We start from the raw sequence: 12,749 nt of genomic DNA, 5'->3' as shown, positions 1-12,749 counted from the left end.
TAAGAGACGATGATGAAGAACTAGAAAACACAAGTAAAGTAATGACACAGAGTTGCTCTCGTGCTGCTGTTGTGATCAGAAAGCCCGTCACCAGTGCCCTTTGTGTCTACATCTGCTTTAAATAAACCCACAGCAAGACAAGAGGCAAAATTCTGCTCTCCAATTCGAAAGGTACCATGTAAAGGGATGGGACCTTCACTGTGAAAGGAGAGGATGATGAAATAACAGCAGCTTTCTATCTTTCTCAGTCTGTTGTCACCTTCTAGTGTTGAGAGCAGTGATGTTACAGCGTATATACTATTAAAAATATGTGGACGGCTGATTCTCGCTGAAATATATTAACGCTTAACATTAGAACATTCAGCAGGACTAATGAGCTGGTGCAAATGGTCATTTAGTTTGGTAATTGTCATAGCTATTTCAGTGATACGATTTTTTCCCCACCAAGGACATGCCTGCCATCATCAGCGGAGGTCAAGTAAACAAAAAATGAAACGCTATTTTCTAGCTAGTTGCTAGTGCTGCATCCTGCAACAACACTGTACATTTTATTTTCATTATTACCACGTGTGGATAATTCTCCGTAACAGCTAGGGCATTTACCACATCGTCCAACATCAAAGAGCAGTTACATGGTGAAATTGGGACCAGAAGAGAAAGTTGCTGGACTGCATTGGTGCATGAAGTCCCTTAGGCCATGTCTGTTACAGTAAAAGTCAGAGAGTTTGCGAGCACATGAGGATGCCCTCCTTGAGGTCTGCTCTTACTACCACCTGCGACTTGACACTTCGTAGCAAGACCTTCAACAAGCTGACATCTGTGTATGTTTGAAATGATTTTAAAGGGTTGCTTTAACCCACTTCGAGGAGAGATTTTTTTTTTCCAATTAAAAAGAGAAAAAGAGAGCAAGACCAACCTTTGGAATTTCAACATGCGGATCATTTGCAAGAGAGCCACACTTAATCTCCATGCCTAGCAGAAGGGAATTTGTGGTTTCATTGCGGGCTCTTTTGGACCGTTTTTCATGTCAAAATTATTTATTTGCTATAATTTGTCTCTCTTCCAAGAATTACCGAAACAAAGGAAACATTTGAATGAGATTTGAGACAACTTCTTTCTCACCCGTCAGGAAGGTAATCCCCAACCTTCAGATAAATGCGGGCATGTGGTTTCCAATATTCTCACTCCATATGTCTTCGCAAACACCAAATAGATCTAATGTAGTAGGACTTTTTTTTTTTTTCCCCCATAGATTAAAAGCTTACAGTGATGGACCTTGCCCAGGATGATGCAGACTTTCATCCCCATAATGCCTTCGTTTTCACTCCCTGCAGAAGGGTGGACCTTCTGGCACAGAAACCAGGAGGCAGGTTGTAGGCACTAACCTGTTCCAGCACTCTCCACTTCAGCCATATCAGCTGTGAAGTGAGACAAAAGCATAACGCCCAGTTTAGGAATTGAGCTTTACAGGTGAAAACCTGCAGAACTGTGACTGCTGTAGCTCTGAAATGAAGACACTTCATAGTGGTGGCCTGTTCTGAAGAAAATTGGTGTCGGATGGTTTGTGTCAGCTCTCTCCATCTCTTGCTTTTGTACCTCTGGGTCAGTTTTGAGTAGCTGTGCCAGAGATGGAGAGCTCAAATATACGATGATCTTAATTTTTATTTTTTTTTTTCCTCCTTAAAATAGGCAGCTAGGGAGAGGAGTGAGGGAGCAAAAACAGTGTTGCTTTATGCGGAAGGTTGTAGCCTGTGCTCAGCTCTGCTACAAGACACCAGAGAGTCCACATGAGTAAACACTGTGTGTGTTAAATTTGCTGCCTACATGGCATCCCACTTATGGGCGTGAAACCTGCCTTCTTACACCTGTGTTCTTACCAGCTTTGGGGAAACATCAATGAAAGCAGAGGGAGCAAAAGGAGAGGTGGGCAGAAAAGGGGAAGGGGTAAGGGAGAAGGGGGTAAAAGTGCTTCATGTGGGATTTTCCCCTTGGAGAAGGACATGGAATGTTTCTTGGAAAGAACTGGACAGGATTTTCTTTGAAATCCCATTGACACACAGAGGCAGCATCCAGTCCATATGACACACTGTGGCATTTCTTTCTGCCTTAAATGGACAGAGGTGATACATAATGCAAAGCCATAAATGCGGACAGACTTTTGCAAGAATGTTTACATTCATTTTTCGTAGTCCTAAGAAATTGATCTGTAAAGATATCCCATAGGAGACTGCGTTTGGCCTTGAAATATTGTCCTGAGAGACCGTGTTTCTCTCCTCCATCTGACACATTTTGCAGAGGGTATCAGCATATGGATTTGTGCCTCAGCTGTGTCATGAGCAAAGAATTGCTATTGTTTTAATATGCTATGCTGGGACATTTAAACATTGATATTGTCAGGTACTACTTTACAATTCCCATTAGATTTGTTGTAAAGCACACATTTATGAAATAAAATATTGCTGTATTCACCCATAAAACTCTGTGCTATAACAGTACCAAGCATCTGGTTTCGATCAGAAGTCAGGAAATTCACAGTTCGAGCTGGAACTCCATCCTTCCCTAAACCCATTGCACTTAATTCTGCAACTCACATGTGAGCAGGTTCTGCAGTCCTCATAAAGACAAAAACCTCATTGCCCTCAGCTGAAGGCTGTACACAACAGGCCTACAGGTTTGGAGTTAGGTGATGCTCTGGGGGCAATCCCACATTTTGAGGCTTCCTGCTGAAGCAGCTTGAGCACTGGTAATAATACAGAACAAGAAACAAAACAACACATCATTGCTAATAGTCTACAAAATGGTGTCAGTTTTGTAAAGCACATTTGTTTTGTAAAGCACCTTGATGTTCAAATGCAAGTTCTACCTGAAAATAGGTTAATACTTTTTAAGATTCAATTTAAATTATCTTACATTTCCTTTCTCTAAAACCACAGTAGAGACTTCTCTGGTAGAATGCAGGCAGGATTGAGCACCAAAATCATTTTTCTAGTGTAAATCTATTTTTAATAATTTCATTCATGAGTGAAGCAAAAATCCAGAGGGAGAAAAAAATAAGTGAATGTAATGCATATAAAAATGGGGTTTCAATTCGTGTTGGACAGGCAGTTTTGAATACCACATTTAGTAATTTTCAATTGATCAACTTTGCTAGTAAATAAATGGATTTCCTTTGTGGGTTTTTGTAAGTGTTCTACTGTAAATCTAGCATTCAGTCATTCATTTCGATCTGGTCTTTTTTTGCTCTGCCCCCAGAGCTGAGGCTTGCCCTTAGCTAGACATTTGATTTTAAAAAAATGGAGTTTGAAAGTACAGGAAAGTTTTAAAACTTTCTGAAAGAACAGAAAGTTTTAAATGAATGCAAATGCTTAAAGCCTAAAAACAGTTGGAGAGTTCTACACAACCATGGGCTGCAGTGGCAATTAAGGGAACCTTAGTGAGCTCCTTTCAGCTAAGATGCTGCACAGACACATGACTCTCTGAAGCTTGGCCAAACCCCCAGGATCTGCACCAGGCCTCTCTGTTTTTGCAGTGCTGATACATCTGGCAAGACAGAGATGCTGCTGCAGATTTACCGTCACTTCTCTATCCAGCAGCCAAGAGGACCAATTATAACAATTTTTATTTACAGAATAATTGGCAAAACATTTAGCCACAAAATAATATTTACCTTTTACATTTAAAGAAAAGTGTGCCGCAGCTATGAGTACCAGTAGGGACACGTTCATCCACAGGCTGAGGAAAGAGTGAGACACTGTACCCTTGGAAAGAGCTTAGCTCCTCTGAACTCCGGATTCAACTTTGTGATATTCCTCTGATGTACCCATTGGCCAGTGGTAGTTTCCTATATGGAAATGATAGAAAGAGAGGTCTATAAAGAAGAGCTTACAAGACTTTATGTCATATGAGAGATGATTTAGATTTGTCTTCAGGAAGTCCTGTTATAATGAACCGATGCCTTTAACCATTGTTTCTTCTTTCCCTCTTCTAGAGCATTTGCAGAATAAATAAACTCCCTATTCCGTTCTTATTTTTATGATGAGGAGATTCGAAACCTACCAGCCATTCTCATTTAAGATGTTTCCTGTCCTTCCAGGCATTTGTTTGGCTTTCATGTTTTTGAAGAAGCAGACTGTGGATGCTTGTTATCTATGCGTAGCATGCAGGATAAATGTGAATGCTTAGTAGTGGACTAAATATGACCCTTTGATTTTGCAGATGGGAAGCAGAGGCCTAGGTCACAAAGCCATCAAATGTAAGGCTGAATGACCTGTAATAGAACAATGGATGGTGAGAGAAGTAGCAGAAAACAAACCAAAAGAAAGAAAAAAAAGCACATTAAACTGGAAAAAGGTGAAACATGAAATCTATCCCTTTTCTATAAACACATGTGGAAAGAATAACACCTAGACTTTTTATTCTTAGCTTCTTTTTTTTTTTTTCCCCCTGTACATTCCAAGGGAAGATCTGCCAACTTTTGGCCGTATCCGTTTCTCCTCTGTTGTTTGCCAGTATTAGTGCACTCTAGCACACATTCTTTCCTAAGACTTCCAAATGTGTCATTTGTTAGATCTAACTGTTTAAAGAACCCAGCCACCCTTGCCTCCTTTGCTCATAGCAAGCTGGGTGGCATACAACATATTCGCATAACCCAGCTCACATGCTACAGGTCTGCTTCAAACCTGTAACTGAACAGACTCTTGAACCAGACTTCACACTGCGTGCTTTGTGTTATTGCAGATCAGAAGACCTTGCACTGATACATTTGAATGCTTCTAATGCTCTCCTTATCCTAAAATATACACTGAGGCAAACATACCTGTGTTTTGCTTGTTGAAGCCTCCTGATGTAGAGCTTCAGTACTTCTGTTCTGTAAAGCATTTCTAAAGTCTTAGATCTGGGTCTGCTTAGCATTACACACATAAACAGAAGGTGAATTCACCTCTGCACAAAAGGTTAGCACAGTTTCACTGGTTTAGTGTTTGAGTTGGAAACTACAGTGAATGGGCTCGAGACAAAGGGCTGTTTTTTACCAAGATTAGTTAATATCATTCAAATAAAACATGGAGTGAGTTAGGATGCACAGTAGCCACCCTGTGTGCATAATAATGTGAGAGTGGGGATAGATTCAGATATAAAATGAGGCAACATTAACAATGTTAAAGCAATGCCCACTCGAGCTAGGTCTTAATCTGGTTCTGAAGCAACGAGAAATGTAAATCTCAATCGGCTTGATTCCAAATCCACTAATTCAATGTTAGATTTGTTTATAAGAATAGCCCTTCTATGGGAACCTCTTCCAGAGATGAAAAACCATGCCACAGTAAGAACTAATAGGATACAGGTAAGAATTTTTATGTTCCTTTCTCTGTCTCTCTTTTGGTCTCTTTTTTTTTTTTTTCCTCCCCCAAGTAGCAATGTGCAAGGACCTGTTGAGTGTTTTTTCTGACGCCCCCCCATGAGCAGTGAAGTGAGGAAGAGAGCCACGTGCTCCTGATTACTCTCTACTGCTCTTTAATGCAGCAGCATCCTCAACCACAAAGCTCTGAATTTACATTTTGAGGAAATGTTACATGGGACACAGAAGAGTAGAGAGCCACTGGCTGGACGAAGACCTTAGTTTTGTTTTATTATTACATCCAGCCACAAGGCAGATCAGATCCAGTTCCAACTTCCTCAGCAGTTGGTAGTGTTCAGTTCTGGGGTCATGGTTCATTCACTATTACAAAAATAAGCTCATAGCTTTTTGATGTACTCACTTCCTACAAGTGATGAACATTATTAAGTTTGAGAAAGGAGAAAAGAGCTATTAGGATTAAAGCACAGAATAAGCAGTAGGGGCTGCCTTGTTACATATCTGAGTCCCCTGGAGGTGGCGTTTAGCACATTTCTGGGTTCGGGCAAGCAAAATTCTCTTAGAGGTCAAAAATGATTGTGTAGCAATTAAGGATACTGACAAAGCCGAAGGATGGACAGTTAATACTATGTTTAGGCTCCCATTTAGGAGATTTTGCAGAGAAGAGTGTTACTTAAAACTAACTGATGTTGACCATTGGAGAAATGAGGAAAGATACTATAATCTTATGCAATCCCAGTTTTGGTCTGTTCCCTTGACCTGGATTAACCTTTTTCCTTTTATCTGTATTTTAATTCCAAACACCTCGCTCGAATGCGACTGTATCCAGGTCTCTGCTAAAACCTTTAATGAGCAACACTAAGGTCAGCGGAAATAAGTTTGAACTCTATTATTATTTCATACAAATACTGTAGGGATCCTTGAATCTCCCATAATTATTAGCGTTTTCAGTCTCCAGTGAGATGTTCAGCATCTGGCTGTATTTAGTTTATCGATTGCTTTCTTAAACGGTTACCTTTCAAGAGCCATTTAAAATACGTTTCTTCTTAACTTTTAATATTTAAAGGCACACAGTGCACAAAGGCTGCACAGAAATGGGCCCAAATTCCTTTTGCAAACAAGAAACAAACAGTAAAATTTTTGTAAAATCTTAGTCTAAATAGTTTTAATTGAGTTGCACTGCAACAAGATTATTTTAGGTTACACTTCCTAAGCAGCATCCCTGATTACCACCTGCAAACATCTATAGAGGATCAGAGCAATAATAATTCATTCACTATTTCTTTCCTGAGTGGTGGAAAAAAAAAACAACAACAATAAATTTATTTCTAGCACACTTTCAGTACTCTTACATAATAACTAACTACTGTTAATAGACTAATGAAATATCAACTGTGCATTCTCTCCCTTTGTTACAGCACTCTCAAACATATTATTTTGTGCAATCAATATTAACAAAGATCATGTCCATTAAAATGCGCACAAAGTTATGGAGGATGAACACAGCACATAAAACTTGTTGGCTTTAATCAATAAAAAGCCCAGAGCTGCACAAAAATTGCTAGGTCATGAAACTACGAAGCTATTAACCTGATTTTTTTTTAAATAACTCTCTTCTCTAAATGGGCACGAGTAGCTAATTCTTTTATAAATTATTAAGTATTCTTTTCATTGTTTGCATCATATTAATACCTAGGGGACTAGTCCAGGACTCCAGCTGCTCTGTTTCCAGTAGCTGCTCACATAAAAGTGAGAAATTCCTTTGCATGGTGTCTTTGACTCTCTTTTTAAAACCATTACAAACTGGTTTGGATAAAGGCCACGTGGGTGAGGCCAATATAGCTACACGGACTGAAAACTGGCTGGTAGACAGGATCCTATAGCCCATACCAGGCGTATGGTGAGGGCCAGACTGACAGCCAGATTAGCGGTAACATGGACAAGACCATCTACAAACCAAAGCTCCTGGAAGGCATGTAATTCGAAGCTGGATGCCTGGAAAGGTATCAGTGGCATGTGGCAGTTGGTGCAAGCACAGACAAGGATCTGAGACTCAGGTGTTCTTAAGATTCACCTCAGACTTATTTCAACTTCTTACCTGGTAGAAAAGCTGCTACCGGACTTCAGGGTCCTGATCTATGAAGCACAGAAATTCCTCCTAGTCTTTGGTTTAGCTCCTGCTTGTATCTAGTAGAACGAAAGAGTCAGAACCATCCCCTCCTAAAAGAGAGTAGGCAGAAGACATTTTGGTTGTAACGTCTAGGCTTGAAGAGAAAATTGTGATAGCAGCCAGAGTCCCAGTACAAAAGGGTTTTTGCGTCTTTTAAGATTATTACTGCAACCGTTGCTTCAAAAGTCAAGGTCCAAAGCCTTGAAATTGCAGGATGTTGAGGGCCCCTAAGGCTGGCCAGAAGGGAGTAAGGCTTTTCACCGGGCTGAATCCAGTCCACCTCAGTACTGAGGAGTGCCTGAAAGTTAATCCCATGATGAATGGTATTCACAAAGTTGGCTGTTCCTGGTCCACATCAAAACTAGCATTAAACAGCAGTCTCAATAAAAGATCAGAGGAACGTGAGCCAACTTAGGCTATCATCCTTCCAGATTGTGTTTGGGGTGCATTCCTGGGGCTCTGGGGGAGGCTTCTAATGCCACTAACCTCTTTTCTTTTCACAAGCACAGAGATAAAGATGGCAAGTTATCAGGCAGCAAAGCAATAACACCAAGTGTGTCCTGAAGACTAACTGAACAGTGTAGGCATCATCCCGAAATAACATGAGATAAAATTACTCCCAATAAGACAAAACCACAAAATATATTAGCAAGGCAGAGGTTTTCCTTAATCCCATTCTGAACTCTTGCGCACTTTTTCATAGAATTTTTCTGAAATACTTCCATCCTGAAATAGACTCCCAGGGTGGAAAAATTTTGCCTGAACAGATAAAATTCTGCAAGTTGCAAGTGACTGCAAATAAGGACTTAAAATGGGATGCGTCATACATTCCTGTGACTGGGAACCATCACATTGCCTTTGCCCGTTATGAATGAACATGAATCATTCCTCATTCATTTATGATGAAAATCTGGCTTTGGAGAATTGAAATGTCAAGTTCAATAAAGTCAGGATTTACTAAACTAAACAAACTCATTTTCTCCCCTGCCCTCCAGAATTGCCTAATGGTTTTCTCACTTTGGGCTTGTCAAGGTTTTTCACACTGTTTCTAAATTCCTCTTTTGCAGCTTATTATGACACACATTAATTTCATTTTTAAAAGTCAGAGTACGCCAACAGAATTTGAGGTCAATACTAAGTTTGCTACATACCCAGAAAGTCTAATAATTTAAAAGTTTTTGAGATGACCTTACAAACAAACAAACAAAAAGTATAACCAAACAAGGTACCTCTAGCATTTTACCATTTGATGTCATCTGACTTCCATGTAAAGCCTGAGAATTACACCTTGGAGGCCAGTTTGAAAACATATTGTGAAACCATCAGTAATATTTCTAGACAAACAAGTAGCAACATTCATAAGAGAGACATTTAAATGCACACAAAAATGAATATATGGCTTCTACTGGTCTATGGGAATAGTATAACTAAAGTCATAAGTAAAAACTTACCATATTCAAGCAGGGATCTAATTGTGAGCTGCAGAAGATAACCCTCATTTGTAAAGATCCTTTAGGTGGTGAAGGAAAAAACCATGATACCTGCATGTGCTGTACCAACACATGACACTGTGGCTGGATGAAACCAATGGAGCTATCGACAAGAATGACATGGTTTAACTGAGGAGTTCTGTACACACTTCTTTTAAAACAAGAGGGACACCAAGCATCTTTCTTTATTATTATTTTTATAAATCAACAGTTTTATAAACATACAAATAAACCAAATATATTATATTTATGTTGAAATATCATCTCAAGGTTTTAACATTAAAGATTATTTTGAGTTTAGTGCTGAAACACTAAATAGGAAACATCTCATTCTCTAAAGAACACTATCGAATTTAAAATTTGATCTTTAGAGTGAAAGAAAGCAAAGTAAACAAAACAAGGGGCAGAATATAAAACTAATTTGTAAGGAGTCTGAAACATCTTTGTTTAGACAAGATTCAAAGTTACAAATCTTTATTTTCTGTGATCAGGGAAACATCCAACTAAATGTTGACTGTCATTCAACACGGCACTTTGATTTTAAGCACAGAAACATATTTCACCAGAGATAATGAAAGTGCAGGGATAAAAATCATTTTACTGTCTAGCTCTCATGAAAATAAACTGATTTACTGAATCAGGGCCTTTATAGCTGGACTCTCTTCCCACCAACATGCACAAGATCCCTGATGGACTGTGGAAGACCAGGGAACCCAGCCTAGATGCTTTTAACAATGTTAACGAAATGAAACTATGCTTAACTCAAAATCCAGTCTACTAAATACTAATGGTCCAGCCCAGTGGTTGCCCTCCTCTGAGCACAATCTAGTAGGTTAACTCTCCTCAATCACTTCACTTTTCATGGACGTTCTCCATTCACACAAGAGCATGTGTCTTCCTTACTGCTAACTCCAACCACCCTTTGGAAATGCCTATTTTAGAAGTTCAATCTGAATTCAGAACTGACTTAGTAAACTACCCACAAAAAGATCATTTTAGAAGGATAAACAACTATCCTTAATTGTTATCCTAGCTACAAATCAAGGCCTTACAATTTCTGTAATTCAGACACCTCAGGCTCAGTGTTTTTATTGCTTTCACCAGCATAAATCAGAATTCATCCCTGGAAGCGGTCAAGGCCAGGCTGGATGGGTCTCTGAGCAACATGGTCTGGTGGAAGGTGCCTCTGCCCACGGCAGGGGGGTTGGAATTAGGTGACCTTTAAGGTCCTTTCCTACCCAAACCATTCTATCATTCTATGATTACAAGATTTAACTCCACAAAGTTACTCAAGCATGCAACTATTTTGGACAAGAGGTAAGAGCCTTTTAATACTCTTTTCCATCACTGGCATACAGAGCTGGTAACCAGCCTACAACACATCACACCTTCCTGGTGGAACTCCAAAAACAAACAGCAGGATGTCAAACACACAAATGAATAACATTAACAACTATTATCCAGCTAATGAATTATGAGGAGTGCTAGTAGTGGGCACTGTAGTGGAGCTTAGAGAAGGTGTCCAATAGTTATAGCAGTAGACTTCACAAACAGAGAAGATCCTCTACAATGAAAACATTATCAGTAACATAGCTGATTTCCAGATATCTTCCAAAACACTCTGAAACCAGCCTCAGAAGTTCAAGAGCGGTGGTGAAAATCACTTGAGATGATAAACAACTAAGTTACAACTCTGTATATGACAGAGCTTTATAAGCAAGTTAGTTTTTCTTAACAAATAACTGGAAGGGAACCGTAGCTGTTAGAAAGTCAGTTTCAAGAAAAATGGGTGGTGTTTTCCAATCGATCCCATGGATTTTGAGGCAGCGCAAATCAGTGACATGGATGTCAGTCCAAACTGAGGGGGCATTTTTTTTTGTTTGTCCCACTTCTCATGTTCTTTTGGAACAGGAACTGGCTGGACTTCTTCTGCCACACTAAGTCCTATATGGTGAGACAGATTTTGCTGCCAGCCACAGTTCTGTGAGGCAAAGAAAGCTCCAGCACATGCTCCCTCGCAGGGCTGAAAGCAGACTGAGGCCTGCTGTCCCCGTCCAGCAACAATCACGTGATCCTCCAAAGAAATGGTGTAGAGTGGAAAATTGAATGGAAGAATCACCTAAATTGCTATAGATGGGACCATCGTTAATACCATGAGCTTACAAACAATCCTCCAACCCACCAAATCCGAGAAACACAGTCCCACATCTGGTGCTCAGTTACAGAAGATCTTAGGTTACAAGAACAGCCCCATTGAAGTCCCAGATGTTACAGTGGCCTGACAGCAGTGCTGGGGAGAGACTTATAGTGCCCATGAACAGTATTTTAACAAAAAGATTCATTTGAACTTGTTTTCCTGCATCATCTTCCATTCCAGTTTCTCTGCAGTTGTCCCTTATGACCCACTTTCTGGGCAGTTTTTCGGACTCCATCTATGTGTAAAGACTATCACTTGCAATAAACTCCTTTAGAAAATGTTTACCTCTAACAAACCACCCACTGGTCTGTTTTCCCTCAGTGTCCTTTTAGCTGCCAGTTAATGAAATTCGCAGTGTTGACCCCTAAAGTGATACTTATAGAGTAGTGGTGGTTAATGCGTTGCTCACAGCAATTCTTCCAAGCAGAGATGGTAGGCAAGGAGTGGCAAGAACTTTTCTGCTCTGTTCGGTGTTTTTGTTTTCTTTTCTTTTTCTAGCGCACAGCTTGAAGAAAAAAATGAGGGTTGCTTCGGTGTTTTGCAAGTTCTCATTCTCCACTGGCTTCATCCTTCCTCCTGTTCCTGCTCAGCCCAAGCTTCTTCTAGTCCGGCTGCATCAGCAGGCTGGCTGGGGCAGGCAGGCAGGGCTCCCTTCCCTGCAGGGGCTTGGGGTGGGCTCCCCAAGGAGCCTGGGGGGGACCCTTCTCTGCTCCCGAGGGCTGAAATGATTTCTCACCACCAGGAACCTCTTGTCGGCAGCCTTGTTCTTTCTCCTCTTCTGCCAAAGTCTCTGCTGCTTTGTCATATGTTATAGGCTGTTCTTCTGCTGAACAAAATGGATATACGTTATTGAAAGCCATCTGGGAAGGTTCACAACAACTAGGCTAAAGGAAAGTTAATGATAGCTTTGAAGGAAAGCTATGAAAGGAAGCAAGGCATCAAACACAGAAAATTACAAAAAGAACTTATGTCAAAAAAAAAAAAAAAAAGAGACAGTCAAGAACTTGTTTCAGATTTTAAGAAGTGACTTGTCCAAGGAAAATGTCATGTTTTTCTATTCTAACACCTAAGAACAAGAAAAAGGCATGCCCAAGACAGGAAGACCACCTGCCTGGTGAAATTAAATTCCCTGCTCCAAAGTCAAAGGTCTTAGAATTATTCACTGACATCTTAGAAAAGACATCAGATTATCTACTAGTCTTGTTCTCTAAGGCAGCTGAACCACTTTTGCTAAAATTTTCAATTAGGGAAAAAAAAAAAAAAGATGCCTGTCACGGGAAATTTCTCTTCCAAAAGCTGCATCTGATAAACCTATAAATGAGAACAGAGTCTCCTAATGGGAAACATCAGGCTTCTTTCACTGGGCAATACAGTTCTACACATGTTCACAGTATTAGTTCAACCAAGTAAACGTGAGGCACGTTTTCTACTGATGAATAAACTGATTTCCCAACGTATATCTAAGGACAGGATGGGCAATTATGAAAATCTTGCAAGATGCCTGCCCATTCAATATCTTCAAACATTTGTCTTTGGGTA

At 40.0% G+C, this 12,749-nt stretch overlaps 1 protein-coding gene across 3 annotated transcripts in view; it reads right to left on the bottom strand.

Moving 5' to 3' along the window:
- Positions 1-5,193: 5,193 nt before the first annotated feature.
- Positions 5,194-12,749, bottom strand: part of EGF (epidermal growth factor) — a 65,422-nt gene continuing 57,866 nt past the window's right edge. For 2 of the 3 annotated variants that reach the window (XM_013185388.3, XM_048066372.2), the window contains one exon: positions 5,194-12,036. In XM_013185388.3, coding sequence (XP_013040842.3) covers positions 11,813-12,036 — 224 coding nt within the window. In that variant the 3' untranslated portion in view covers positions 5,194-11,812. The remainder of the gene's footprint in view (positions 12,037-12,749) is intronic. The other variant, XM_013185389.3, reaches the window with a different exon arrangement.

This window comes from Anser cygnoides, chromosome 4 (genome assembly GCF_040182565.1).
Source record: "Anser cygnoides isolate HZ-2024a breed goose chromosome 4, Taihu_goose_T2T_genome, whole genome shotgun sequence".
NCBI classification, from domain to species: Eukaryota; Metazoa; Chordata; class Aves; order Anseriformes; family Anatidae; genus Anser; species Anser cygnoides.
Note: the sequence above shows the minus strand (reverse complement) of the source record. Positions and strands in the feature narration are given on the sequence as shown.